General features: G+C 63.5%; 3 protein-coding genes across 4 annotated transcripts; 2 read left to right on the forward strand and 1 right to left on the reverse strand.

The window, feature by feature from the left end:
* The first annotated feature begins 4,622 nt into the window (after positions 1–4,622).
* On the forward strand, positions 4,623–17,247 carry CDC25B (cell division cycle 25B). Its single transcript, XM_062606327.1, has 16 exons — positions 4,623–4,803; positions 4,934–5,034; positions 5,152–5,203; positions 7,667–7,708; positions 7,935–7,971; positions 8,066–8,164; positions 8,250–8,369; positions 9,192–9,329; positions 9,414–9,494; positions 10,120–10,296; positions 11,053–11,148; positions 11,632–11,694; positions 11,768–11,866; positions 12,165–12,298; positions 15,913–16,024; positions 17,063–17,247. Exons 1-16 carry the CDS (start codon positions 4,685–4,687, stop codon positions 17,201–17,203), a joined length of 1,611 nt encoding a protein of 536 aa, XP_062462311.1. The 5' UTR covers positions 4,623–4,684; the 3' UTR covers positions 17,204–17,247.
* A 758-nt stretch (positions 17,248–18,005) lies between these two features.
* On the forward strand, positions 18,006–20,022 carry AP5S1 (adaptor related protein complex 5 subunit sigma 1). Its single transcript, XM_062606331.1, has 2 exons — positions 18,006–18,307; positions 19,520–20,022. Exons 1-2 carry the CDS (start codon positions 18,021–18,023, stop codon positions 19,935–19,937), a joined length of 705 nt encoding a protein of 234 aa, XP_062462315.1. The 5' UTR covers positions 18,006–18,020; the 3' UTR covers positions 19,938–20,022.
* Positions 20,023–21,761: 1,739 nt separating this feature from the next.
* Positions 21,762–25,758, reverse strand: LOC134157419 (C-type lectin domain family 4 member F-like). Of its 2 annotated transcripts, none has more exons than XM_062606330.1 (7): positions 25,515–25,758; positions 24,812–24,922; positions 24,235–24,315; positions 24,087–24,143; positions 23,827–23,978; positions 22,070–22,182; positions 21,762–21,991 (listed from the first exon to the last, which is right to left on the reverse strand). In XM_062606330.1, exons 1-7 carry the CDS (start codon positions 25,741–25,743, stop codon positions 21,835–21,837), a joined length of 900 nt encoding a protein of 299 aa, XP_062462314.1. In that variant the 5' UTR covers positions 25,744–25,758; the 3' UTR covers positions 21,762–21,834. The 2 variants fall into 2 exon arrangements, with proteins under 2 accessions (XP_062462314.1, XP_062462312.1); XM_062606328.1 differs by having other exon boundaries at positions 21,762–21,994.
* Positions 25,759–26,051: the final 293 nt, after the last annotated feature.

Genomic DNA, 26,051 nt, shown 5'->3' on the forward strand with positions numbered 1-26,051 from the left:
CATGGTTCTCTTTTGGGGGGGATCCCAGATCTGGTGGCTCGGCAGTGCTGGCGGTGACACCGGCCGCCCCGCTGCGTGCTGAGCATACAGGAGCATGGGGACGCTGGGGACACCAGGGTGCCTCATCCTGCAACCGACAGGGTGGATCCAGGACCTCCATCATAGGCTGACGGAATGGGTTGGATTGGGTTGGAAAGCACCTTAAGGTCACCCAGTTCCAACCCCCTGCCATGGGCAGGGATCACAATCCTGCCCCACAGATCCCTTGGGGTCAGCAATAAGGAGCCAGCACTGGCTCAAGGCTCCTGCTTCCAGCATCCCTGCAGCATCCCATCCCCGGTGCCAGCCCCGAGAGCAGCGGGGTCCTTCCATGGTCACCCCCTGCACAGCGCTGAGCCCCCCCCATCCACAGCCATAAGGATGGATGGATGGATGGATGGAGGGATGGATGGATGGATGGATGGATGATGGATGGATGGATGGATGGATGGATCATGGATGGATGGATGGATGGATGGATGGATGGATGGATGGATGATGGATGGATGGATGGATGGATGATGGATGGATGGATGGAGGGATGGATGGATGGATGGAGGAATGGATGGATGGATGGGTGGATGGATGATGGATGGATGATGGATGGATGGATGGATCATGGATGGATGGATGGATGGATGGATGGATGGATGGATGGATGATGGATGGATGGATGGATGGATGATGGATGGATGGATGGAGGGATGGATGGATGGATGGAGGAATGGATGGATGGATGGGTGGATGGATGATGGATGGATGGATGATGGATGGATGGATGGATGGATGATGGATGGATGATGGATGGATGGATGGATGGATGGATGGATGGATGGATGGAGGGATGGATGGATGGATGATGGATGGGTGGATGATGGATGGATGAAGGGATGGATGGATGGATGGATGATGGATGGGTGGATGATGGATGGATGGAGGGATGGATGATGGATGGATGGATGGATGGATGGATGGATGGATGGATGGATGGGTGGGTGGGTGGATGGAGGGATGGATGGATGGATGGATGGATGGATGGATGGATGGATGGATGGGTGGGTGGGTGGATGGAGGGATGGATGGATGGATGGATGGATGGATGGATGGATGGATGGATGGATGGAGGGATGGATGCATGGATGGATGGATGGATGGGTGGATGGATGGGTAGATGGATGGATGGATGGATGGATGGAGGGATGGATGGATGGATGGATGGATGGATGGATGGATGGATGGATGGAGGGATGGATGGATGGATGGATGGGTGGAAGGATGGAGGGATGGATGGATGGATGGATGGATGGATGGATGATGGATGGGTGGAAGGATGGATGGATGGAGGGATGGATGGATGGATGGATGATGGATGGATGGATGGATGGATGATGGATGGATGGATGGATGGATGGATGGATGGATGGATGGATGATGGATGGATGGATGGATGGATGGATGGATGGATGGATGGATGATGGATGGGTGGATAGATGGGTGTGCTAGCAGGATTTTGAGGCAGAAAACACCTTTTCCATGGCCAGGGGAGAGATCTCTTGGATGATTTTGGGATTTCTGGGGCAAATCCCTACCCAGAGCAGCCAGGCTGGGAGCGGGAGCAGAGGGCAAACAGGATGATGTGGGATTACACCCTAATGGGAGGGGGGATGTCCCACACTGGGGCAGCCCAGGCTGGGTGAGGGGCTCAGGGAGGCCCCAATGGGGTGCGAGGCTGTGGGGCCCCCCTCAATCTGGCTCTTCCACTGCCAACATCACACCCCCCCCCCGTTCTCATCCTCATCCATCAGTCATCCTCATGGCAGCTCCAGCTGTGTGGCCATCAAAGTGAGCCAGCCCCCTGCAGCCCCCCCACAGCCCGGGCATGGAGGGGGGCTCTGGGGTCACCCCTGATCCCACATCCCCCCGTGGGGTGGGCTCGGGGGCTCGGGGCCCATCCTGTGTGTGCCTGGAAGCAATTAAAGCCCTTGACGGCCGTGGAGCACATCCCAGAGCCACCCAGGAGTGATGGGGGGGGAGCCGGGGACCCCCCCAAGGGCTGCCTGACCCCTCCATGGGGCACCCCCATGGCCACAGCACCCCATTGCCTTGCACAGAGCCATGGGGGGGGGGCTGTGAGCTGATGGAGCTCTGCCCTGGCTGGGGGGGGGGGTCTCCATCCCGACCCCTGTCCCTCCTCCTTTCTCTCCCGTCTGAAAGGCAGGAATGGGGCCGGGACAATGGACGGCGGCCACCCAGGCCGCATTCCTGCCGCGATGGAGACCTCATCCCCCCCCTCCCCAAGGGATGGAGCAGATCTGGGGCCAGGCAGGGGTCAGGGCAGCGGGTCTGGGGCTCGGCAGCACTGGGGGCACACGGGGGCTTTGGCATGGGGGGGGCAGAGGGGCAGCCATAAGGGACCGGGTCCCTGCTCCAGGGCAGGAGGTGGCACATGGCTGGGGATGGGATGGGGATGGGGCTGAGATGGGGATGGGGATGGGGATGGGATGGGATGGGATGGGATGGGATGGGATGGGGATGGGGATGGGATGGGGATGGGGATGGGATGGGGATGGGATGGGGATGGGATGGGGATGGGATGGGGATGGGATGGGATGGGATGGGATGGGATGGGATGGGATGGGATGGGGATGGGGATGGGGACGGGACGGGGATGGGATGGGGATGGGGATGGGGTGGGAATGGGATGGGGATGGGATGGGGATGGGATGGGATGGGGATGGGGATGGGATGGGGATGGGGATGGGATGGGATGGGGATGGGGATGGGATGGGGATGAGATGGGCATGGGGATGGGAATGGGATGGGGATGGGAATGAGATAGGAATGGAAATGGGGATGGGGATGGGATGGGATAGGGATGAGATGGGGATGGGATAGGGATGAGATGGGGATGGGGATGAGATGGGGATGGGGATGGGAATGGGATGGGATGGGGACGGGAATAAGATAGGAATGGAAATGGGGATGGGATGGGGGGGCTGTGTCTGAACACTGGGACCCCCCCAGGTCACACCCTTGTGCACAGGCCCCCATCTGTGTCCCCCCACCCTCCCCAGCTGAGCACCCTCCAACCACGCACCCCCAACCATGCAACCCCCCAAGTGCACCCCCAAACCATGGCCCCCTCCATGTGCCCCCAGCCATGGCCCCCATCCTGGGACCTTCAACACTGCCCCCCAAAGCCACGCACCCCCAGTGCCCCCATGGCCATGCCTCCCCCTGTGTTCCCCCCAGCCATGAACACTTCCATGTGCCCCCCCAAGTCGTGTCTCCCCTGTGCCCCCCAGCCATGCCCCCCTCTATGTGTCCCTGTACCCCCCTTCATGTCCCCTCCCTATGTGCCCCCCATCCTCTCCATGCCCCCCCCAGCCATGCCCCCCTCTATGTGTCCCTGTACCCCCCTTCATGTCCCCTCCCTATGTGCCCCCTCATCCTCTCCATGCTCCCCCAGCCACATCATCCCAGCGATGTCCCTCCCACCCATGCACCCCTCCAAGCCCGCCCCAGCCATGGCCCCCTCTACGTGTCCCTGTCCCCCCCTTCCATGTCCCCTCCCTCTGTGCCCCCCCACCCCATCCTCTCCATGCCCCCCAAGCCATGCCCCCCTCCATGTGTCCCTCCCCCACCCCATGTCCCCTCCCTCTGTGCCCCCCATCCTCTCCATGCCCCCCCCAGCCATGCCTCCATGTGTCCCTGTACCCCCTATGTGCCCCCTCATCCTCTCCATGCCCCCCCAGCCACATCATCCCAGCGATGTCCCTCCCACCCATGCACCCCTCCAAGCCCGCCCCAGCCATGCCCCCCTCAATGTGTCCCTCCCCCCCCCTTCCATGTCCCCTCCCTATGTGCCCCCCCTCCCCATCCTCTCCAAGCCCCCCCCAGCCATGCCCCCCTCCCTGTGTCCCTGTATGCCCTTTTATGTCCCCTCCCTCTGTGCCCCCCCTCCCCATCCTCTCCATGCCCCCCAAGCCATGCCCCCCTCCATGTGTCCCTCCCCCACCCCATGTCCCCTCCCTATGTGCCCCCCACCCCATCCTCTCCAAGCCCCCCCAAGCCATGTCCCCCTCTATGTGTCCCTGTACCCCCTCCGTGTCCCCCCATCCTCTCCATGCCCCCCCAGCCACATCATCCCAGCGATGTCCCTCCCACCCATGCACCCCTCCAAGCCCCCCCCAGCCATGCCCTCCTCCATGTGTCCCTCTCCCCCCCATGTCCCCTCCCTCTGTGCCCCCCCCCATCCTCTCCATGCCCCCCTCCAGGTGTCCCTCCCCCCCCCCCCCATATCCCCTCCCTCTGTGCCCCCCCCCCATCCTCTCCCTGCCCCCCCGGCCCCACCCCCAGGCCCTGCCCCATGGCCCGGGGCCGCCCCCGCTCCCGCCCCGTCTCTCCCTGTTATTTTTCGAATATAAATAGGGGCGGCGGCAGCGCGCGCGGTCCGGGCCCGCTTCCCCCCCCAGCCCCGCCACCGGAGGAGCCCCGGTACCGGCATCCCCCAGCCCCGGTACCGGCATCCCCCAGCCCCGGTACCGGCATCCCCATCCCCAGCCAGCCCCGGGTACCGGGGCTCGGGCCCGGCCGCGGCTCCCCCCGGGGCAGGGTCAATTCCTTGGTTCCGGGCCGGTCCCGCATGGCGGAGCCGGGCGGGCGGGCGCGGGCGGGCGCTGCCCCGGCCCCGGTCCCGGTCCCGGTGAGCTCCCCGGTGACCACGCTGGCGCTGGACATGGACAACCTGGCGGGGCTGGGCAGGTGAGGGGGTCCCGGGGGGTGCCGGGGGGGGGGGGTGGTTTGGGGACCCCCCCCATAACCTCCGTTGGTTGGAGGGGGGGCACAGGGGGGTCCCCCCGGGCTGAGCCCCCCCTTTCCGCTGTGTCTGCAGCCATTGGGACACCCCCAAGCGGATGGGGGGGGGAGCGACCCCCCAAAAGCGAGGCGGGGGGAGCCCCCGGGGCTCCGTCTCCTCCGATTCGTCCGATGCGGGTGAGTGAGGGGCGCTGGGGGGGGGTTCCCTCTATTGAGGGGGTGCTGGGGGGGTCCCCTCTGCCCCATGGGCTCTGATTTCCCCCCCCCGGTGCTCCCCTGCCCTTGTTCCCGCAGGCCTGGGGCCGGAGTCCCCCCCGGAGCAGGACCCTGCGGTGCTGGAGGACGTGTGAGTGCCCCAGCCCCACTTTTACCCCATCCCAATGCCCCAGTGGGGCTGAGCCTCCCGGTGTGCCCCCCACGTCCGCTATGGGGGGACCCATGGCAGCGGGGGCAGGCAGGAAACCCATGGGTGCTGCTTGCCATGGGAGGCCAAGGGCTCTTCCGGGGTTGGCGGGATGGATGGGGGGGGTATACAGGACTTGGGGGGGGATATATATGTATGATAATGGGGGGAGAGATATAAGAAAGGAGATATATCTATGTAGGGGGAGATGTGTGTGGATGGAGATATGTATATAGATGGATGGGATATGTATATGGATGGGAGGATATATATATGGATGCGGGGGATATATGGGGGGGGGTTACATATTTATGTGGATGAGGGATATATGTATGGAGGGGGGATATATATATATATATAAATACATGTATAGATGGGGGTTATACATCTACATGGATGGAGGGGTCTATGGCGGGGGGGGGACAGGACAGGACAGACTGCTGCCATGTGAGGGTACTGAGAGCCCCTGGTCCCAGCATCCCCGGCCAGCTCTGGGGGTACCAGGATGGGGGTCCCGGTACCACAATGGGGATCCATGTGCCATGGGGATCCTGGTACCAGGATGGGGGTCCTGGTGCCACAATGGGGGTCCCAATACCAGGATAAGGATCCATGTGCTATGGGGATCCCGGTACCAGGATGGGGGTCCCGGTGCCACAATGGGGGTCCCAATACCAGGATAAGGATCCATGTGCTATGGGGGTCCCGGTACCGCAATGTGGGTCCCGGTACCAGGATGGGGATCCATGTGCCATGGGGATCCTGGTGCCACAATGGGGGTCCCGATACCAGGATAGGGATCCGTGTGCTATGGGGGTCCCAGTACCACAATGTGGGTCCCGGTACCAGGATGGGGATCCATGTGCTATGGGGGTCCCGGTACCAGGATGGGGATCCATGTGCTATGGGGGTCCCGGTACCACAATGTGGGTCCCGGTACCAGGATGGGGATCCATGTGCGATGGGGGTCCCGGTACCACAATGGGGGTCCCAGTACCAGGATGGGGATCCATGTGCTGAGGGGGGATAATGGGTACCAGGATGGGGATAACCATGTGTGATGGGGGTCCCGGTACCACAATGTGGGTCCCAGTACCAGGATAGGGATCCATGTGCTATGGGGGTCCCGGTACCAGGATAGGGATCCATTGCTATGGGGATAACGGGTACCACAATGTGGGTCCCGGTGCCGGGGGATCCCGATACCAGGATAAGGGATCCATGATGGGGCTATGGGGGTCCCGATACCAGGATAGGGATCCATGTGCTCTGGGGGTCCCGGTACCAGGATGGGGATCCATGTGCTATGGGGTAATGGGTACCAGGATGGGGATCCCAATACCAGGATGGGGATCCATGTGCTATGGGGGTCCCGGTACCAGGATGGGGGTCCCGGTACCAGGATGGGGATCCATGTGCTATGGGGGTCCCGGTACCACAATGTGGGTCCCGGTACCAGGATGGGGATCCATGTGCGATGGGGGTCCCGGTACCACAATGGGGGTCCCAGTACCAGGATGGGGATCCATGTGCTAGGGGGGTCCCGGTACCAGGATGGGGATCCATGTGCTATGGGGGTCCCGGTACCACAATGTGGGTCCCAGTACCAGGATAGGGATCCATGTGCTATGGGGGTCCCGGTACCAGGATAGGGATCCATGTGCTATGGGGGTCCCGGTACCACAATGTGGGTCCCGGTGCCGGGGGGGGTCCCGATACCAGGATAGGGATCCATGTGCTATGGGGGTCCCGATACCAGGATAGGGATCCATGTGCTATGGGGGTCCCGGTACCAGGATGGGGATCCATGTGCTATGGGGGTCCCGGTACCAGGATGGGGATCCCAATACCAGGATGGGGATCCATGTGCTATGGGGGTCCCGGTACCAGGATGGGGGTCCCGGTACCAGGATGGGGATCCATGTGCTATGGGGGTCCCGGTACCAGGATGGGGATCCATGTGCTATGGGGGTCCCGGTACCAGGATGGGGGTCCCGGTACCAGGATGGGGATCCATGTGCTATGGCGGTCCCGGTACCACAATGGGGGTCCCGGTGCCGCTCTGTGCCCCAGCCCCACAGAGGATGCGAGGCTCTGCCCCCCCCCCCGGTTGCCGTTGGCAGGGCCGGGCGCGGCAGATGTGCGGGTGAATGGGGCCGGGGGGGGGGTCCCATCTGGCCCCGGCCCGTGCCCCATTGCGGGACCATTTGCATACAGGTGGAGAGCGGGGCCCTTTGTGTGCACGGGAAGGGGGGGGCCGCGACCACCCCAGAGCGGGGCCGCGACCCCGGCTTGGGCCAGATGGGGCTTAACCCCTTGTGGGGCTGAGCCCCACACATTGGGGGGGGGGGGGGGAGCACGGAGGGGTCTGTGCTGCTCCGTTATGGGGTGCCCTCTCCCCCACAGCTTCGAGAAGGCGGTGATGGAGGCGGGGAGAGTGCTCAAAGAGTGAGTGAATGGGGCTGTGCCCCCCCCATATCCCATCTGTGCCCCCATTCCCTTCCCAGCACCCCCGTCAGGCTCCATCCTCCTTCCTTGGCCCCTCTATGGGGAGCTGTGACAGCTCTGGGGGGGTCTCACCCCACTGTGGGTCAAGGGGGGGGGAGCGGGTTGGACCCCCCCCATCCAGAGCATCTTCTCCCCTTCAATCCCTTCCTTTCCTGGCTTCTTGCAGCAATAAGCTCCCTATCCGGAGGATCCGCTCGCTGCCGGTGAGTGCTGGGGCTCAGCGGGGATGGGGATGGGGATGGAGCAGGGGCTCTGCAGCCCCTCTGACCCCCCCATTTCCGTGTCCCCCCATCACAGCCGCGGCTGCTTGGGGCCAGCCCGGTCCTGAGGAACATCTCCCACAGCTGGGAGTTCAACGGGAGCTGCGCCCGCAGGGGCAGGGAGCCCGAGGCCACGGTGAGGGGCACGGGGCAGGCTGGGGGGGGGGGGGGGGCTTGGGGGGTGCTAACACCGTGTGTGCCCCCCCCCCACACACACACAGGAGGGGTTCGTGTTCAAGAAGCCGCAGAGGCCGGGGGGGCGCAGCCGGGCCCCCCCCAGCGATGGGGCCATGGGCAGGGACCCATTCACACAGAGACCAGGCTCCGCGCCCGACCTCATGGTGAGAGGGATGGAGGGGGGGCAATGGGGATGGGGTGATGCTGAGGGGGGATCCAGTGCTCCAGATGTGCTGGGAGACCCCAGGATGGGGGGGGCAATGGGGATGGGGGTGATGCTGAGGGGGGATCCAGTGCTCCAGATGTGCTGGGAGACCCCAGGATGGGGGGCAATGGGAATGGGGTGATGCTGAGGGGGGATCCTCTGCTCCAGATGTGCTGGGAGACCCCTGGATGGGGGGGGGGCAATGGGAATGGGGTGATGCTGAGGGGGATCCACTGCTCCAGATGTGCTGGGAGACCCCAGGATGGGGGCAATGGGGATGGGGGTGATGCTGAGGGGGGATCCAGTGCTCCAGATGTGCTGGGAGACCCCAGGATGGGGGGGCAATGGGAATGGGGTGATGCTGAGGGGGGATCCTCTGCTCCAGATGTGCTGGGAGACCCCTGGATGGGGGGGGGGCAATGGGAATGGGGTGATGCTGAGGGGGATCCACTGCTCCAGATGTGCTGGGAGACCCCAGGATGGGGGGGGGCAATGGGAATGGGGTGATGCTGAGGGGGGATCCAGTGCTCCAGATGTGCTGGGAGACCCCAGGATGGGGGGCAATAGGAATGGGGGTGATGCTGAGGGGGGATCCTCTGCTCCAGATGTGCTGGGAGACCCCAGGATGGGGGGGGCAACGGGAATGGGGGTGATGCTGAGGGGGGATCCAGTGCTCCCGATGTGCTGGGAGACCCCAGGATGGGGGGGGGCAATGGGGATGCTCCATAACCACCCAGCGCTGGTGTGGGGCTGGCCCCACTCGTGGTGCTGTCCTCCCCAGTGTGACCCCCCTGAGAAGGAGAACGTCCCCCACGGGGGGAGCCCCATCGTGCTGCGGCGCTGCTCCCTCACCTGCTCCATGGGCGAGGAGGAGGAGGATGACGGCTTCCTGGAGATCCTGGATGAGGAGGAGATGAAGGTTGGCAGGGGGTGAGGATGGGGGGGGGGGGGGGGGCAGCCGGATTGGTCCCATCCGGGCTGGTGCTTCCCGTTGTGCCGGCAGAGCGGAGCCGCGGTGCCGCCGGGGATGGAGACGCTGCTGACGGCGCCGCTGGTGAGGAGCCAGGAGCCGGAGCCGGAGCCGGTACGGGGGCAGCGGGGCCGGAGCCTGGGCCCTGAACCCTTGTGGGGCTGGGGGGGGTGGCAGAGCCAGGGCAGCTCCCTGGGGGGTCCCCGGTGTCCCATGGGGCTGTTCCCAGTATCCCAATGAGCTCCATCACTGTTCCCAATATCCCATGGAGCTGTTCCCAGCATCCCATGGAGCTCCATCACTGTTCCCAGTATCCCATGGAGCTGTTCCGAGTATCCCATGGAGCTGTTCCCAGTATCCCATGGAGCTCCCTCACTGTTCCCAGTATCCCATGGAGCTGTTCCCAGTGTCCCATGGAGCTGTTCCCAGTATCCCATGGAGCTCCATCACTGTTCCCAGTGTCCCATGGAGCTGTTCCCAGTATCCCATGGAGCTGTTCCCAGTATCCCATGGAGCTCCATCACTGTTCCCAGTGTCCCATGGAGCTGTTCCCAGTATCCCAATGAGCTCCCTCACTGTTCCCAGTGTCCCATGGGGCTGTTCCCAGTATCCCAGTGAGCTCCATCACTGTTCCCAATATCCCATGGAGCTGTTCCCAGTATCCCATGGAGCTCCATCACTGTTCTCAGTGTCCCATGGGGCTGTTCCCAGTACCCCGCTCTCTCCATCCCCTCCCCAGGCTCCCCCGAGGCACAGGAAGTGCCGGCAGCTCTTCCGCTCGCCCTCGCTGCCCAGCTCCGTCATCAGACCCATCCTGAAGCGCATGGACCGGGACCGGGACCGGGACAGCCCCGTCAGGACCAAGCGGCGCCGCAGCGTGGCCGGGACCCCCATCACGGAGGCAGTGCCGGAGCCGGTGGGTGCTGGGACCAGTGGGTGCTGGGTGCTGGTGCTGGAGCCAGTGGGTGCTGGAGCCGGTGGGTGCTGGGTGCTGGTACTGGAGCCAGTGGGTGCTGGAGCCAGTGCTGAGTGGTGGATGCTGGGAGCCGGTGGTTGCTGGAGCCAGTGGGTGCTGGTGCTGGGAGCCGGTGGGTGCTGGGTGCCAGTGCTGAGTGCTGGGTGCTGGAGCCGGTGGGTGCTGGAGCCCAGTGGGTGATGGTTCTGGGTGCTGGTGGATGCTGGAGCCGGTGGGTGCTGGTGCTGGGAGCCAGTGGGTGCTGGGTGCTGGTGCTGGAGCCAATGGGTGCTGGAGCTGCTGGGTGCTGGTGCTGGAGCTGTTGGGTGCTGGGTGCCGCTGGGTGCTGGATACTGGTGCTGGAGCTGGTAGGTGCTGGGTGCTGGTGCTGGAGCCAATGGGTGCTGGAGCCGGTGGATGCTGGGTGCCGCTGGGTGCTGGATACTGGTGCTGGAGCCGCTGGGTGCTGATGCTGGGTGCCGCTGGGTGCTGGAGCCGGTGGATGCTGGGTGCCGCTGGGTGCTGGATACTGGTGCTGGAGCTGTTGGGTGCTGGTGCTGGGTGCCGCTGGGTGCTGGATACTGGTGCTGGAGCTGGTGGATGCTGGGTGCCGCTGGGTGCCGCTGGGTGCTGGATACTGGTGCTGGAGCCGCTGGGTGCTGGTGCTGGGTGCCGCTGGGTGCTGAGCCCCGGCTGGGTCCCTTCGTGTCCCCGCAGGCTGCGCGGCTCCTGCGCTCCCGCTCCCTCTGCCCCCAGGACCTCGGGGCCCTGCTGGGCAGCGACCACCGGGAGCTCATCGGGGACTTCTCCAAGGTGGGGCCAGGGGGGTCCTCAGGGATAATGGGGGTGCTGGGGGGCTATGGGGGTGATGTGGGGCTATGGGGGTGCTGGGGGCCTATGGGGCTGCTGGGGGTGCTGGGGGTCTATGGGGGTGCTGGGGCTATGGGGGTGCTGGGGGGCTATGGGGGTGCTGGGAGGCTATGTGAGTGATGTGGACCTATGGGGATGCTGCAGGGCTATGGAGGTGCTGTTGGGCTGTAGGGGTGGTTTGGGGCTATGGGGGTGCTGGGGGGCTATGCGAGTGATGTGGGCCTATGGAGATGCTGCAGGGCTATGGAGGTGATGTGGGGCCACAGGAGTGATGTGGGGCCATGGGGATGCTGGGGGGCTATGGGGGTGCTGGGGGGCTATGGAGGTGCTGTTGGGCTGTGGGGGTGCTGTGGGGCTATGGGGGTGCTGCAGGCCTATGGGGATGCAGGTGTGGGGTCTCCCCCTGACAGAGCCCATCTCCCCCAGGCCTATCTCCTGCAGACGGTGGAGGGCAAGCACCAGGACCTCAAGTACATCTCCCCTGCCATGGTGGGTGAGCAGCAGCCCCCCAGCCCTGCACCCCCTATGGGGCTGCCCCCCCCATGACGGGCTCTCCCCACAGATGGTGGCCGTGCTGACGGGGCAGTTCAGCGGCCTCATCGAGAGCTGCGTGATCGTGGACTGCCGCTACCCCTACGAGTACGAGGGGGGGCACATCAAGGTGAGGGGCCCCCTCCACGGGCATGGGATGGGTTGGGGGGGGCAAACGCAGCGGAGCTCAGTGGGGCTGAGCCCACCCAAAGGGGTTGAGCAGCCCCCAAAGGTGCTGGGGGCACCTGAGCCGATGGTGCCCTGGTCACTGGGGTGATGCTGGAGATGCAGGAAGCGACCTGGGGACCCCCCCGTGCCCCATTGAACCTCATTGGTGCTGAGCACCTCCATGGGGCTGAGCCCCACCTGGAGCAGTGAGCAGGGCCGTGGGGCTGGAGGGGGGGGTGACGGCGGCTCCTGTCCCGCAGGGCGCCGTGAACCTGCCCCTGGAGCAGGACGTGGAGGAGTTCCTGCTCAGGAAGCCCATCGTGCCCTGCGACGCCTCCAAGAGGGTCATCGTCATCTTCCACTGCGAGTTCTCCTCCGAGAGGGGGCCCAGGATGTGAGTGGGGGGCACATGGGGGCGCCGGGACCATCCCCGCAACGCCCTTGGCATCCCCTGGCATCCCTTTGCGTCCCCTTCCGTCCCACTGCTTTCCGCTTCCATCCCTTTCCGTCCCCTTACATCCCTTTGTGCCCCTTCCATCCCATTGCTTTCCTCTTCCATCCCTTTCCATCCCTTTGTGCCCCCTTCCATCCCCTTCCATCCCATTGCTTTCCTCTTCCATCCCTTTCCATCCCTTTGTGCCCCCTTCCATCCCATTGCTTTCCTCTTCCATCCCTTTCCATCCCCTTACATCCCTTTGTGCCCCTTTCATCCCACTGCTTTCCTCTTCCATCCCTTTGCATCCCTTTGTGTCCCCTTCCATCCCATTGCTTTCCTCTTCCATCGCTTTCCATCCCCTTTGCATCCCTTTGTGTCCCCTTCCATCCCATTGCTTTCCTCTTCCATCCCTTTCCATCCCTTTGTGTCCCTTCCATCCCATTGCTTTCCTCTTCCATCCCTTTCCATCCCTTTGTGCCCCCTTCCATCCCATTGCTTTCCTCTTCCATCCCTTTCCATCCCTTTGTGTCCCTTCCATCCCATTGCTTTCCTCTTCCATCCCTTTCCATCCCTTTGTGCCCCCTTCCATCCCATTGCTTTCCTCTTCCATCCCTTTCCATCCCCTTACATCCCTTTGTGCCCTCTTCCATCCCATTCCATCCCCTTACATCCCTTTGTGCCCCCTTCCATCCCACTGCTTTCCTCTTCCATTTCTTTCCATCCCCTTTGCATCCCTTTGTGTCCCCTTCCATCCCATTGCTTTCCTCTTCCATCCCTTTCTATCCCATTTGCATCCCTTTGCATCCCCTTGCATCCCACTGCAATCCTCTTCCATCCCCTTACATCCCTTTGTGCCTCCTTCCATCCCATTGCAATCCCCTTTGCATGCCTTTCTGTCCCTTTGTGCCCCTTCCATCCCATTGCTTTCCTCTTCCATCCCTTTCCATCCCTTTGTGTCCCTTCCATCCCATTGCTTTCCTCTTCCATCCCTTTCCATCCCTTTGTGCCCCTTCCATCCCATTGCTTTCCTCTTCCATCCCTTTCCATCCCTTTGTGCCCCTTCCATCCCATTGATTTCCTCTTCCATCCCTTTCCATCCCTTTGTGCCCCCTTCCATCCCATTGCTTTCCTCTTCCATCCCATTCCATCCCCTTACATCCCTTTGTGCCCCTTCCATCCCACTGCTTTCCTCTTCCATTTCTTTCCATCCCCTTTGCATCCCTTTGTGTCCCCTTCCATCCCATTGCTTTCCTCTTCCATCCCTTTCTATCCCATTTGCATCCCTTTGCATCCCCTTGCATCCCACTGCAATCCTCTTCCATCCCCTTACATCCCTTTGTGCCTCCTTCCATCCCATTGCAATCCCCTTTGCATGCCTTTCTGTCCCTTTGTGCCCCTTCCATCCCATTGCAATCCCCTTTGCATGCCTTTCTGTCCCTTTGTGCCCCTTCCATCCCATTGCAATCCCCTTTGCATGCCTTTCTGTCCCTTTGTGCCCCTTCCATCCCATTGCAATCCCCTTTGCATGCCTTTCTGTCCCTTTGTGCCCCTTCCATCCCATTGCTTTCCTCTTGCATCCCTTTCCATCCCTTTGTGCCCCTTCCATCCCATTGCTTTCCTCTTGCATCCCTTTCCATCCCTTTGTGCCCCTTCCATCCCATTGCTTTCCTCTTCCATCCCTTTCCATCCCTTTGTGCCCCTTCCATCCCATTGATTTCCTCTTCCATCCCTTTCCATCCCTTTGTGCCCCCTTCCATCCCATTGCTTTCCTCTTCCATCCCATTCCATCCCCTTACATCCCTTTGTGCCCCTTCCATCCCACTGCTTTCCTCTTCCATTTCTTTCCATCCCCTTTGCATCCCTTTGTGTCCCCTTCCATCCCATTGCTTTCCTCTTCCATCCCTTTCTATCCCATTTGCATCCCTTTGCATCCCCTTGCATCCCACTGCAATCCTCTTCCATCCCCTTACATCCCTTTGTGCCTCCTTCCATCCCATTGCAATCCCCTTTGCATGCCTTTCTGTCCCTTTATGCCCCTTCCATCCCATTGCTTTCCTCTTCCATCCCTTTCCATCCCTTTGTGCCCCCTTCCATCCCATTGCTTTCCTCTTCCATCCCATTCCATCCCCTTACATCCCTTTGTGCCCCTTCCATCCCACTGCTTTCCTCTTCCATTTCTTTCCATCCCCTTTGCATCCCTTTGTGTCCCCTTCCATCCCATTGCTTTCCTCTTCCATCCCTTTCTATCCCATTTGCATCCCTTTGCATCCCCTTGCATCCCACTGCAATCCTCTTCCATCCCCTTACATCCCTTTGTGCCTCCTTCCATCCCATTGCAATCCCCTTTGCATGCCTTTCTGTCCCTTTGTGCCCCTTCCATCCCATTGCAATCCCCTTTGCATGCCTTTCTGTCCCTTTGTGCCCCTTCCATCCCATTGCAATCCCCTTTGCATGCCTTTCTGTCCCTTTGTGCCCCTTCCATCCCATTGCTTTCCTCTTGCATCCCTTTCCATCCCTTTGTGCCCCTTCCATCCCATTGCTTTCCTCTTGCATCCCTTTCCATCCCTTTGTGCCCCTTCCATCCCATTGCTTTCCTCTTCCATCCCTTTCCCTCCCCTTCCATCCCATTGCAGTCCTGGGGATGCGTGCTCCCAGGGGTGGGAATTCTTCCATTCCCAAGCACAATAACCCAGGAAAGGGCTGAACTGCAGCCCCTGTGCTCCTGGTGGGAATTGATCAATGGGAAATGATCAATGGGAATTGTCTGATTGGGAATTGATCAATGGGAATTGTCTGATTGGGAGTTGATCAATGGGAGCTGTTGGGACCTGCTTGTTGGGAAGTGTTCATTGGGAACTGTCCATTGGGAGCTGTTCATTGGGAACTGTCCATTGGGAGCTGTTCATTGGGAACTGCTCCTTGGGAAGTGTTCATTGGGAAGTGTTCATTGGGAACTGTTTGTTGGGAGCTGTTCATTGGGAAGTGTTTGTTGGGAGCTGTTCATTGGGAAGTGTTCGTTGGGAGCTGTTCATTGGGAACTGTTCGTTGGGAGCTGATGGGAGCTATTCATTGGGAGCTGTTCGTTGGGAACTGTTCGTTGGGAGCTGATGGGAGCTGTTCATTGGGAACTGTTTGTTGGGAGCTGATGGGAGCTGTTCATTGGGAGCTGTTCGTTGGGAACTGTTCGTTGGGAGCTGCTCATTGGGAGCTGATGGGAGCTGTTCATTCGGTAGTGCTCGTTGGGAGCTGCTCATTGGGAAGTGCTCGTTGGGAGCTGCTCATTGGGAAGTGCTCGTTGGGAAGTGCTCATTGGGAACTGTTCATTGGGAAGTGCTCGTTGGGAGCTGTTCGTTGGGAAGTGCTCGTTGGGAAGTGCTCATTGGGAACTGTTCGTTGGGAACTGTTCGTTGGGAGCTGCTCACTGGGAACTGTTCATTGGGAGCTGATGGGAGCTGTTCATTGGGAAGTGTTCGTTGGGAAGTGTTCGTTGGGAGCTGTTCACTGGGAGCTGTTCACTGGGAAGTGCTCCTTGGGAAGTGCTCACCGGGAGCTCTCTGCCGGGCTCCCTGCAGGTGCCGCTTCGTGCGGGAGCAGGACCGGGCCCGCAATGAGTACCCGGCCCTGCACTACCCCGAGCTCTATGTCCTCAAGGGCGGGTACCGCGAGTTCTTCCCCCAGTACCAGGTGAGCCCCAGTCAGCGATGGGAGCCGGGACCCTGCCATGGGGCGGCAATCACGGCATCGATGGGATGGATTGGGATGGGGATGGGATGGGATGGATTGGGATGGGGATGGGATGGGATGGATTGGGATGGGATGGGGATGGGATGGAGGGGGAAGGGATGGATTGGGATGGGATGGAGGGGGAAGGGATGGATTGGGATGGGATGGAGGGGGAAGGGATGGGATGGGATGGGGATGGGATGGGATGGATTGGCATGGGATGGATTGGGATGGGATGGGGATGGGATGGAGGGGGAAGGGATGTATTGGGATGGGATGGAGGGGGAAGGGATGGATTGGGATGGGATGGGGATGGGATGGATTGGAATGGGATGGGATGGGATGGATTGGAATGGGGATGGAGGGGGAAGGGATGGATTGGGATGGGATGGGATGGATTGGAATGGGGATGGAGGGGGAAGGGATGGATTGGGATGGGATGGGGATGGGATGGGATGGATTGGGATGGGATGGGATGGGGATGGGATGGGATGGATTGGGATGGGGATGGGATGGGATGGATTGGGAGGGGATGGGATGGATTGGGAGGGGATGGGGAAGGGATGGATTGGGATGGGATGGGGGGGGAGGGGATGGATTGGGATGGGATGGGGATGGGATGGATTGGGATGGGATGGGATGGATTGGAATGGGGATGGAGGGGGAAGGGATGGATTGGGATGGGATGGGATGGATTGGAATGGGGATGGAGGGGGAAGGGATGGATGGGGATGGGATGGGATGGATTGGGATGGGATGGGGATGGGATGGGATGGAGGGGGAAGGGATGGATTGGGATGGGGATGGGATGGATTGGGATGGGGATGGGGATGGGATGGATTGGGAGGGGATGGGATGGGGATGGGATGGAGGAAGGGATGGATTGGGATGGGATGGAGGAAGGGATGGGATGGATTGGGATGGGATGGGATGGAATGGGATGGAATGGGATGGATGGGGCATCACCCTGGGGTGGTGCTGAGCTGCGTGCCGGGGCAGAGCCACTGCGAGCCGCAGGATTACCGGCCCATGCACCACGAGGACTTCAAGGAGGATCTGCGCCGCTTCCGCCTCAAGAGCCGCACGTGGGCCGGGGAGCGCAGCCGCAGGGAGCTCTACACCCGCCTCAAGGACTGCTGAGGCCCCCCCCACCGCCATGGGGCAGCCCCATAATCCACCCCCCCCCCATTAGTGGGATATGGTGGGGGGCACAGTTGTGGTTTTACCTCCTTTTACCCCAAAATGGGTTTAGGTTTTGCTCTGAGTTGGGTTGGTTTTAGGACGGGGGGGGAGCTTCATCCAGGTCCTCAATCACTGCTGTGTTCAGGCTTCCTTTGGGGTGCCCCCCCCAAAACCCTTTCCCCTTCCACCATTGGCCCCACAACAGGCACATCCCCCCCAGCCATGGGGGGGGGGGGGTGTGTCTGCAGCTGTGCAGAACCCCCCAAAGAGGTGGGGGACCCCCCCCAGGAGCCCTGGGACCCCCCCAATGGGGTGTTATAGGCAGCAAAGCACTTAACCCTGTGGGTGCTGGGGGGGGCACCCCTTGTTGTGACACCCCCCTCCCGCAGCAGCAACAAGGGGTGCTATGGGGGGGTCGTGGTGGGTTTGGGGTGGTTTTGCCCCCCCTCGCCCCCATCTTATTTAAAGTAATTAGTTCTCTGAGGTTAATTGGGGGGGGCAGGAAGGGTTTTACCCCCCCCCACGTTGGGCTGAGCACTTGCAATGGAAGCACCATGGGGGGGGGGCTGGAGCTGCTGCCACCGGGTTGTGCCCCCCCCCCATTGATTATTTGATGCTGTTAATTATTAATGGTCCCAATTAATAACTCCTCCGGGAGATGAATGAGGTGCTGTGTGATGCTGTACTTCCGCCATTCACCCCGCCCACTAGCCCCTTACCAGCCAATCAGCGCGCCGCTCCGCGTGGCCTCATCCAATCACAGCCCTCCGCTGTCATGTGCAGAGGGTTGACGCCGACCCCCTCCGTCACCCACCAATCGGCGCCGTCTCCTCCTTCCGCATCCCCACCCCCGGAGCCAATCGGATTCGGCGGCCGGGGTCGCGTTGCCATGGTGAGGGCGCTCGTGCTGCTGGCGCTGGGCGGGCAGGGCCCCGCTGGCCACGCCCCCTCCCGCGTGCTCTGCGCGCGCTCCTTCGGGACCCCCCCTCCCGACGGGGACCCCCCCGCGGACCCGGCCCGGGAGCGGCTCCGCCGACAGGAGCAGATCGCGGCCGTGGCCAGGTACGGGACGGGCCCCCCCCCACACCGGTACCGGTGGTACAGCCCCGCCCATCGGACACCCCCCCACCGGTACCGGTGGTACAGCCCCGCCCATCGGACACACCCCCCCCCGGTACCGGTGGTACAGCCCCGCCCATCAGACCCCCCCCCCCACCGGTACCGGTGGTACAGCCCCGCCCCTGGGACCCCCCCCCACCGGTACCGGTGGTACAGCCCCGCCCATCGGACACCCCCCACACCGGTACCGGTGGTACAGCCCCGCCTGTCGGACACCCGGTACCGGTGGTACAGCCCCGCCCATCGGACCCCCCACACACACCGGTACCAGTGGTACAGCCCCGCCCATCGGACCCCCCCCCCCCACCGGTACCGGTGGTACAGCCCCGCCCATCGGACACCCCCCCCACCGGTACCGGTGGTACAGCCCCGCCCATCGGACACCCCCCCCACCGGTACCGGTGGTACAGCCCCGCCCATCGGACCCCCCCCACACCGGTACCGGTGGTACAGCCCCATCTATAGGACACCCCCCCACCGGTACTGGTGGTACAGCCCCGTCCATCAGACACCCCCCCACACCGGTACCGGTGGTACAGCCCCACCTATGGGACCCCCCCCCCACCGGTACCGGTGGTACAGCCCCGCCCAAGGGACCCCCGGTACCGGTGGTACAGCCCCGCCCATCGGACCCCCCCCCCCCCCCGGTACCGGTGGTACAGCCCCGCCCATCGGACCCCCCCCCCCCACCGGTACCGGTGGTACAGCCCCATCTATGGGACACCCCCACACCAGTACCAGTGGTACAGCCCCGTCCATCGGACCCCCAGTACCGGTGATACAGCCCCGCCCATCGGACACCCCACCCCCCCCCCCCCGGTACCGGTGGTACAGCCCCGCCCATCGGACACCCGGTACCGGTGGTACAGCCCCATCTATGGGACACCCCCCCCACCGGTACCGGTACCTGTGGTACAGCCCGGTCCATGGGACCCCCCTCTTTATGGGATGCTCCCCACCCATCCCATGGCATCTCCCCTCTGTGGGACATGGAGACCCATGGGACCCCAAACCCCTTTTTGGGGGGGGACGGGGCTCGATGGGACCTCCGGGGCCGTGGTCACGGCCCCGGAGGTCCCGTCGAGCCCCGTCCCCCCCCATCCCTCCCTGTATTGGGGTGCTCTTAACACCCGTCCCCCCCCTTTTCTCCCCTAGGCAAGTGACCACCCAATGCCACCTCCTCCGCTCCTCCCTGCCTCACCCATCCTCTCCCCACGTCCCCCCCGATGCCGTCTCCTTCCAGAGCGCTCCCTATGGGGTTTTCCAGCTTCCCCCCGGGGACCCCTTTCCCGAGCGGGTGACGGTGACGTGGATCCAGGTGATGGCTTTGGCTTTGGTTTTGGTTTGTGAACCCCAAGAGAACCTCGCTTTGGCTGAGCTCACCCTCCGCCGCCTGGCTCCGCGCTTCCTCGCATCCCTGCGGCTCCTGGATCCCGGGGCCAATGCCCTGCTCCATCCGGATGCAGCCGATGGGCTCCTCGAGCGGCTCCTGCCCCACGGGGAGATGCTGTTCCTCAACGAAGGCTTCATCCAAGGCATGGATCGGGAGATGGGCATCAAAAGAGCCCGCTGAGACGGGTGCGAAGCGGCCGCCGAATCCCAATGGGATGGATGGGAGCAGTCCGTAGCTCTGGAATAAAGAGCAACCAGGCAGCCAAGAGCAGGGTTTGGTCCATTTGTCCCTTTAGATGCCATCAGGGGAGGGCTGGAGGGGGCTGATGTCCATCCCCACGTTCCTGAATCCATGCTGGACAAATCCAGGACCATGGTTCCCAGACCAGGATGTTCCATTGTCCCTGGACTGGGATGCTCCATTGTCCCTGGATCAGGATGCTCCATGGCTCCCGGACCAGGATGCTGCATTGTCCCTGGACTAGGATGCTCCATTGTCCCTGGACCAGGATGCTCCATGGCTCCTGCACCAGGATGTTCCATTGTCCCTGGACTGGGATGCTCCATGGCTCCTGGACCAGGATGCTGCATTGTCCCTGGACTGGGATGCTCCATGGCTCCTGGACCAGGATGCTGCATTGTCCCTGGACCAGGATGCTCCATTGTCCCTGGACCAGGATGCTCCATGGCTCCCGGACCGGGATGCTCCATTGTCCCTGGACTGGGATGTTCCATTGTCCCTGGACCGGGATGCTCCGTGGTTCCTGGACCGGGATGCTCCGTGGTTCCTGGACCGGGATGCTCCATGGCTCCCGGACCAGGATGCTGCATTGTCCCTGGACCAGGATGCTGCATTGTCCCTGGACCAGGATGCTCCATTGTCCCTGGACCAGGATGCTCCATGGCTCCCGGACCAGGATGCTCCATGGTTCCTGGACCGGGATGCTCCATTGTCCCTGGAGCAGGCAGCTCCATGGTTCCCGGATCATCCGCTATAAAAGGATGCTAAAACAGGGGTGCTTTTCCCCACGGAAGGTCCTGGAAGCTTCTCACCATCAGCCCAATGGGTGCCGGGTGCCTCCATCCCCTCCATGTGGGACCCTGGGTTAGGGTTCTCCCCACTGGGTGCTATGAGGGGTACCCAGTGTGGGATGGGGCGGCTGGAGATGGGGTTTGTCACCTCGGGATGAGAGGGATCCTGGTGGGAATGGGGCACTGGTGTGGGGGGGGGGGGGGGGCTGTAACTGGTCCTGGTGCACTGGGAACCTTGTGAACAGGCACCAGAGCAGGATGCACCCGTGCCCGGTGAGTGGGAGCAGGTTATGGGTGCCGGCAGTGCTGGGAATGGGCTGGGTGCTGCTGGTGGAGCTGTGGGTGCAGGGGGGGGTCCTGGGATCCCATCCCACTGCAATGGCAAGGTGAGGGGCTGGAGCCATGGCACCATGCCCCCCATGGCACCACAGCCAAGGGCAGCAAAGGGCAGGGGAGGGATGGGCAGAGGGGCTGGGGGGGCTTAGAGTGATGGAACCATGGATGGGTTGGGATGAAGGGACCTTAAAGCTCCTCCAGCCCCAACCCCAACCCCTTCCACTGGAGCAGCTTGCTCCAAGCCCTGTGTCCAACCTGGCCTTGAGCACTGCCAGGGATGGGGCAGCCACAGCCTCTCCCTTCAACCCCTTCCCATGTGCCCCCCCCTCAGCGTGAAGAACTTCCCTGTATCCCATCCACCCCTTCCAGTTGGAAGCCCAAACTCCTCATCCCATCCCCATGGGCCGTTCTAGGAGCCCCTCTCCAGGTTTTCTGTGTCCCCTTCAGGCACTGGAGCTGCTCCAAGGTCCCTCTCCAGGCTGAACCTTCCCGGCTCTCCCATCCCGGGGCTCTGGGGGTGCTGGATCCCCCCTGCACGGGGAAGGCCAGAGGCAGCCGCAGGAGGTGCAGTGGGAGCAGTTTAATCACAGCCCAGCACCGGGCTGCCTGGCTCTGCGGGAGCGGAGGTCCCTGGGGTCCCATCCAGCTCCCCAGCATGGTGCTGGCGACGGCTCCAGCAGCACAGCGGCGCTGGGTCCCTCCCCGCGGCCTCAGGGCGTGCTCAGGTCCCTCTTGCAGACCCAGGGGAAGGTGAAGTTGCAGTTGTGGTCGTTCCAGAGCCCGTTGCCCACGGGGTGGATCTGGGCGCAGCTCTCCCGGCCCCACTGCCCGTGGTCGGTGCCGTCCGGTTGCCCCGGCGCCCAGAAGCTGCTGGGTCACAGTGGGGTCGGTGGGGGGTGCTGGGGGGGGCTGAGGTCCCCCCTGTGCCCCCCAAGCCCCGCTCACCTCTGCGCCTGGCTGTAGGCGGTCCCGTCCACCCAGTGCCAGGACCCCCCCGGGCCCGTGGCCGTCAGCCCAATCCAATAGGATCCTCCTCTTGCTTCCCGTGCCAGGTAGTCCTGAGGGACGTGGGACAGGCAGGGAATACGGGGGGGGGCATGGACGGGGTCATGAGCAAGGGGTGTGGGCAGTGGGTACAGGCAGGAGTGGGCACAGGGCAGGAGATGGTGGGGATGGGGGGTACAGGCACAGAGAGGGGCCACGGGCAGGGGTACCTGCAGCAGGAGAGGAGACCTCTCCAGGCAGAAGAGGGCATGGGCAGGAGAGGGCACAGCGGCCATGGGGCGTAGGCAGGGGGTACGGGCAGGGTTTACAGGCAGGAGAGGACATGGACAGGGGATATGGGCAGGAGGGCACAGATGGGGATACAGGCGTGGGCAGGAGAGGACAGGGATAGGGCTGTGGGCAGGGGTATAAGCAGGGGATGGCACAGATCGGGGTCATGGGCAGGGGGTGCAGGCAGGGGATGTGGGCAGGGGATATGGGCAGTGGGTAATGGTGAGGGGAAGGCATGGATAGAGGGCACAGGTAGGAGGTATGCGCAGGAGAGGGCATGGATGGGGATATGGGCAGGGGGCATGGATACGGCTATGGGCAGGGGTATAAGCAGGGGGTACAGGCAGGGGATGTGGGCAGGGGATATGGGCAGTGGGTAATGGTGGGGAGAAGGCATGGATAGAGGGCACAGGTAGGAGGTATGCGCAGGAGAGGGCACGGATGAGGATATGGGCAGGGGGCATGGATAGGGCTACGGGCAGGGGTATAAGCAGGGGATGGCACAGATCGGGGTCATGGGCAGGGGGTACAGGCAGGGGATGTGGGCAGGGGATATGGGCAGTGGGTAATGGTGGGGAGAAGGCATGGACAGAGGGCACAGGTAGGAGGTATGCTCAGGAGAGGGCACGGATGGGGATACGGGCAGGGGTATAATGAGGAGATGGCACAGCTCGGGGTCATGGGCAGGGGATGTGGGCAGTGGGTAATGGTGAGGGGAAGGCATGGACAGAGGGCACAGGTAGGAGGTATGCGCAGGAGAGGGCACGGATGGGGATACAGGCAGGGGGCATGGATGGACAGGGGTATAAGCAGGAGATGGCACAGCTCGGGGTCATGGGCAGAGGACATGAGCAGGGGGTACAGGCAGGGGTCATGGGCAGGGGGTACGGGCAGGGGACATGGGCAGGGGATATGGGCAGTGGGTAATGGTGAGGGGAAGGCATGGATAGAGGGCACAGGTAGGGGGTATGGGCAGGAGAGGGCACGGATGGGGATACGGGCAGGGGTATAATGAGATGGCACAGCTCGGGGTCATGGGCAGGGGATGTGGGCAGGGGATATGGGCAGTGGGTAATGGTGAGGGGAAGGCATGGATAGAGGGCACAGGTAGGAGGTATGGGCAGGAGAGGGCACGGATGGGGATATGGGCAGGGGTATAATGAGGAGATGGCACAGCTCGGGGTCATGGGCAGAGGATGTGGGCAGGGGGTAATGGTGAGGGGAAGGCATGGATAGAGGGCACAGGTAGGGGGTATGGGCAGGAGAGGGCACGGATGGGGATACGGGCAGGGGGCATGGATGGGCAGGGGTATAAGCAGGAGGTGGCACAGATCGGGGTCAGGAGAAGGCATGGACAGAGGGCACAGGTAGGGGTCATGGGCAGGCGAGGGCCCGGATGTGGGTACGGGCAGGGCCACGGGCAGCACCTGCTCGTCGGGGCCGGTGACGGAGGCGAGGTGTGCGTGCACGGCGCGGCAGGCGGCCTCGGCATCGCGCCAGGGCTTGCGCTCCCCGGAGAAGAAGTAGATGTGGCCGCGGTGGTGCCGCCAGCCCAGCGCCAGGGCCTGCAGCCAGCGGCCTGCGGCACCCACGGTCACTCACCGGGAACACCGGGGGCACCCCCGGGACACCCCCAGGACACCCCCCCCAGACACCCCCCCTCCCTCGGGGCACCCCCGTTCGTTACCGAGCTGCTCCTTCCGCTTCTGCACCGCTGCCAGGCTCTCAGCGGGGCTCCGGGTACCTGGTTGGTCAGGAGAGGCGATGGGCAGGGGTGCAGGCAGGGGTGCAGGCAGGGTGATGGAGGGTACGGGCAGCCCCACGGCCCCTCTCACCATTGGGGTCGGGCAGCAGATGGGTCCCGACTGCTGTGAGCTCTGCCCGCGCTGCCCGCAGCTCTGCCTGGCCCTGCATGTCTGGGGGAGACAAGGCACAGGGTCAGGTCCTGCCAGCCCCTGCCTGCTCCTGTCCCCTGCCAGCCTCTGCCTGCTCCTGTCCCCTGCCTGCTCCTGTCCCCTGCCAGCCCCTTGCCCGCTCCTGTCCCCTGCCTGCTCCTGTCCCCTGCCAGCCCCTGCCTGCTCCTGTCCCCTGCCAGCCCCTGCCTGCTCCTGTCCCCTGCCAGCCCCTGCCCGTTCCTGTCCCCTGCCTGCTCCTGTCCCCTGCCAGCCTCTGCCCGCTCCTGTCCCCTGCCTGCTCCTGTCCCCTGCCAGCCCTGCCCGTTCCTGTCCCCTGCCTGCTCCTGTCCCCTGCCTGCTCCTGTCCCCTGCCAGCCCTGCCCGTTCCTGTCCCCTGCCTGCTCCTGTCCCCTGCCTGCTCCTGTCCCCTGCCAGCCCCTTCCCGTTCCTGCCCCTGCCCGCTCCTGTCCCCTGCCCGTTCCTGCCCCTGCCCGCTGCCCGCCCCAGCAGCACTCACGCAGGACGATGACCGCCGCCAGCGCTGCCCCCAGCACCAGCAGCAGGCCGGTGCCCGTGGCCAGGGCGGTGCTGAGCGCGCAGCAGGACGCGGCCGGAGCGGAGCGGGGACCTGCGGGAGAGAGGCCGGGGGTGCCCTGAGCCGGGTACCGGTACCGGGGATGCCCCGAGCCGGGTACTGGGGATGCTCCGAGCCGGGTACCGGTACCGGAGGTGCCCCGAGCCAGGTACTGAGGTTGCCTCCAGCCGGGTACCGGTACCAGGGGTGCCTCGAGCCGGGTACCGGTACCGGGGGTGCCCCGAGCCGGGTACTGGGGTTGCCTCCAGCCGGGTACCGGCACCGGGGGTGTCCTCAGCCGGGTACTGGGGTTGCCTCCAGCCGGGTACCGGTACCAGGGATGCCCCGAGCCGGGTATCGGAGGTGCCCTGAGCCGGGTACTGGGGGTGCCCCGATCTGGGTACCGGTACCGGGGGTGTCCCGAGCCGGGTACCAGGGGTGCCCCGAGCCGGGTATCAGAGGTGCCCCGAGCCGGGTACCAGGGATGCCCTGAGCTGGGTACTGGTACCGGAGGTGCCCCCGCCGGGTATTGGAGGTGCCCTGAACCGGGTACCGGGGATGCCCTGAGCCGGGTACCGGGGATGCCCCGATCCGGGTACCGGGGGTGCCCCGATCCGGGTACCGGTACCGGGGGCGCGGGGCTCACCTCGGGCGGGGCTGGGCGGGTACTGGATCTGCAGCCGCTCGTAGAGGTTGGGCTCGGACACGGCCATGCCCGGCTCCTGCCGCAGCGCCGGCAAAGGGAAGCCGGGGTCTGTGGGTGCCGGTTCCTGCGTCACCCGGGTCCCCCGCCCCGGGCGGCTCCGCACGGGGCCATGGGCAGCGGGCAGGGAGCGGGAGCTGCGTGGCCCCCATGCCGGCTCACATCCCTGCATCCCAAGGGACACCCCAAAGGCAGGCGGTGCTTTGTGCGCCCCAAACCGCCGGGGAAACCCCAAATCCCAGGAGGGATCCGGGTCCCTGCCCCCGGTGAGCGGTGGTGCAGGTGGGAAGCAGCGGCAGTGCCTGGCTGGGACGATGGGTGCCCAGGACAGGCGTTATCCCATTGACTCCATGCTGGCTCAGGAATGGGAGCTGCCCTCCAGCCCGGGGGAGGTCAGTGCAATGGGCACCGTGCGGGCTGGAGATCCCCGCTCCCAGTGACCCCAAACCTGCTGCCATGGGGCTGCGCGGGGACACCCCG

This window comes from Pezoporus occidentalis, unplaced genomic scaffold, assembly GCF_034315485.1.
Source record: "Pezoporus occidentalis ecotype Australia unplaced genomic scaffold, CSIRO_AGI_Poc_V1 ctg951, whole genome shotgun sequence".
NCBI classification, from domain to species: Eukaryota; Metazoa; Chordata; class Aves; order Psittaciformes; family Psittacidae; genus Pezoporus; species Pezoporus occidentalis.

Bases quoted from the DNA above. Each gene is read 5' to 3' on its own strand.
- CDC25B (XM_062606327.1), top strand. From the start codon at position 4,685: ATGGCGGAGCCGGGCGGGCGGGCGCGGGCGGGCGCTGCCCCGGCCCCG. The intron at 8,370-9,191 runs GTGAGAGGGATG...TGTCCTCCCCAG, and splicing joins GCTCCGCGCCCGACCTCATG to TGTGACCCCCCTGAGAAGGA. The intron at 9,495-10,119 runs GTACGGGGGCAG...TCCCCTCCCCAG, and splicing joins AGGAGCCGGAGCCGGAGCCG to GCTCCCCCGAGGCACAGGAA.
- AP5S1 (XM_062606331.1), top strand. From the start codon at position 18,021: ATGTGCAGAGGGTTGACGCCGACCCCCTCCGTCACCCACCAATCGGCG. The intron at 18,308-19,519 runs GTACGGGACGGG...TTTCTCCCCTAG, and splicing joins CAGATCGCGGCCGTGGCCAG to GCAAGTGACCACCCAATGCC.
- LOC134157419 (XM_062606328.1), bottom strand. From the start codon at position 25,743: ATGCAGGGATGTGAGCCGGCATGGGGGCCACGCAGCTCCCGCTCCCTG. The intron at 24,316-24,811 runs GTGAGTGCTGCT...TGTCTCCCCCAG, and splicing joins GGCGGCGGTCATCGTCCTGC to ACATGCAGGGCCAGGCAGAG. The intron at 21,995-22,069 runs GTGAGCGGGGCT...ACTGTGACCCAG, and splicing joins GCCTACAGCCAGGCGCAGAG to CAGCTTCTGGGCGCCGGGGC.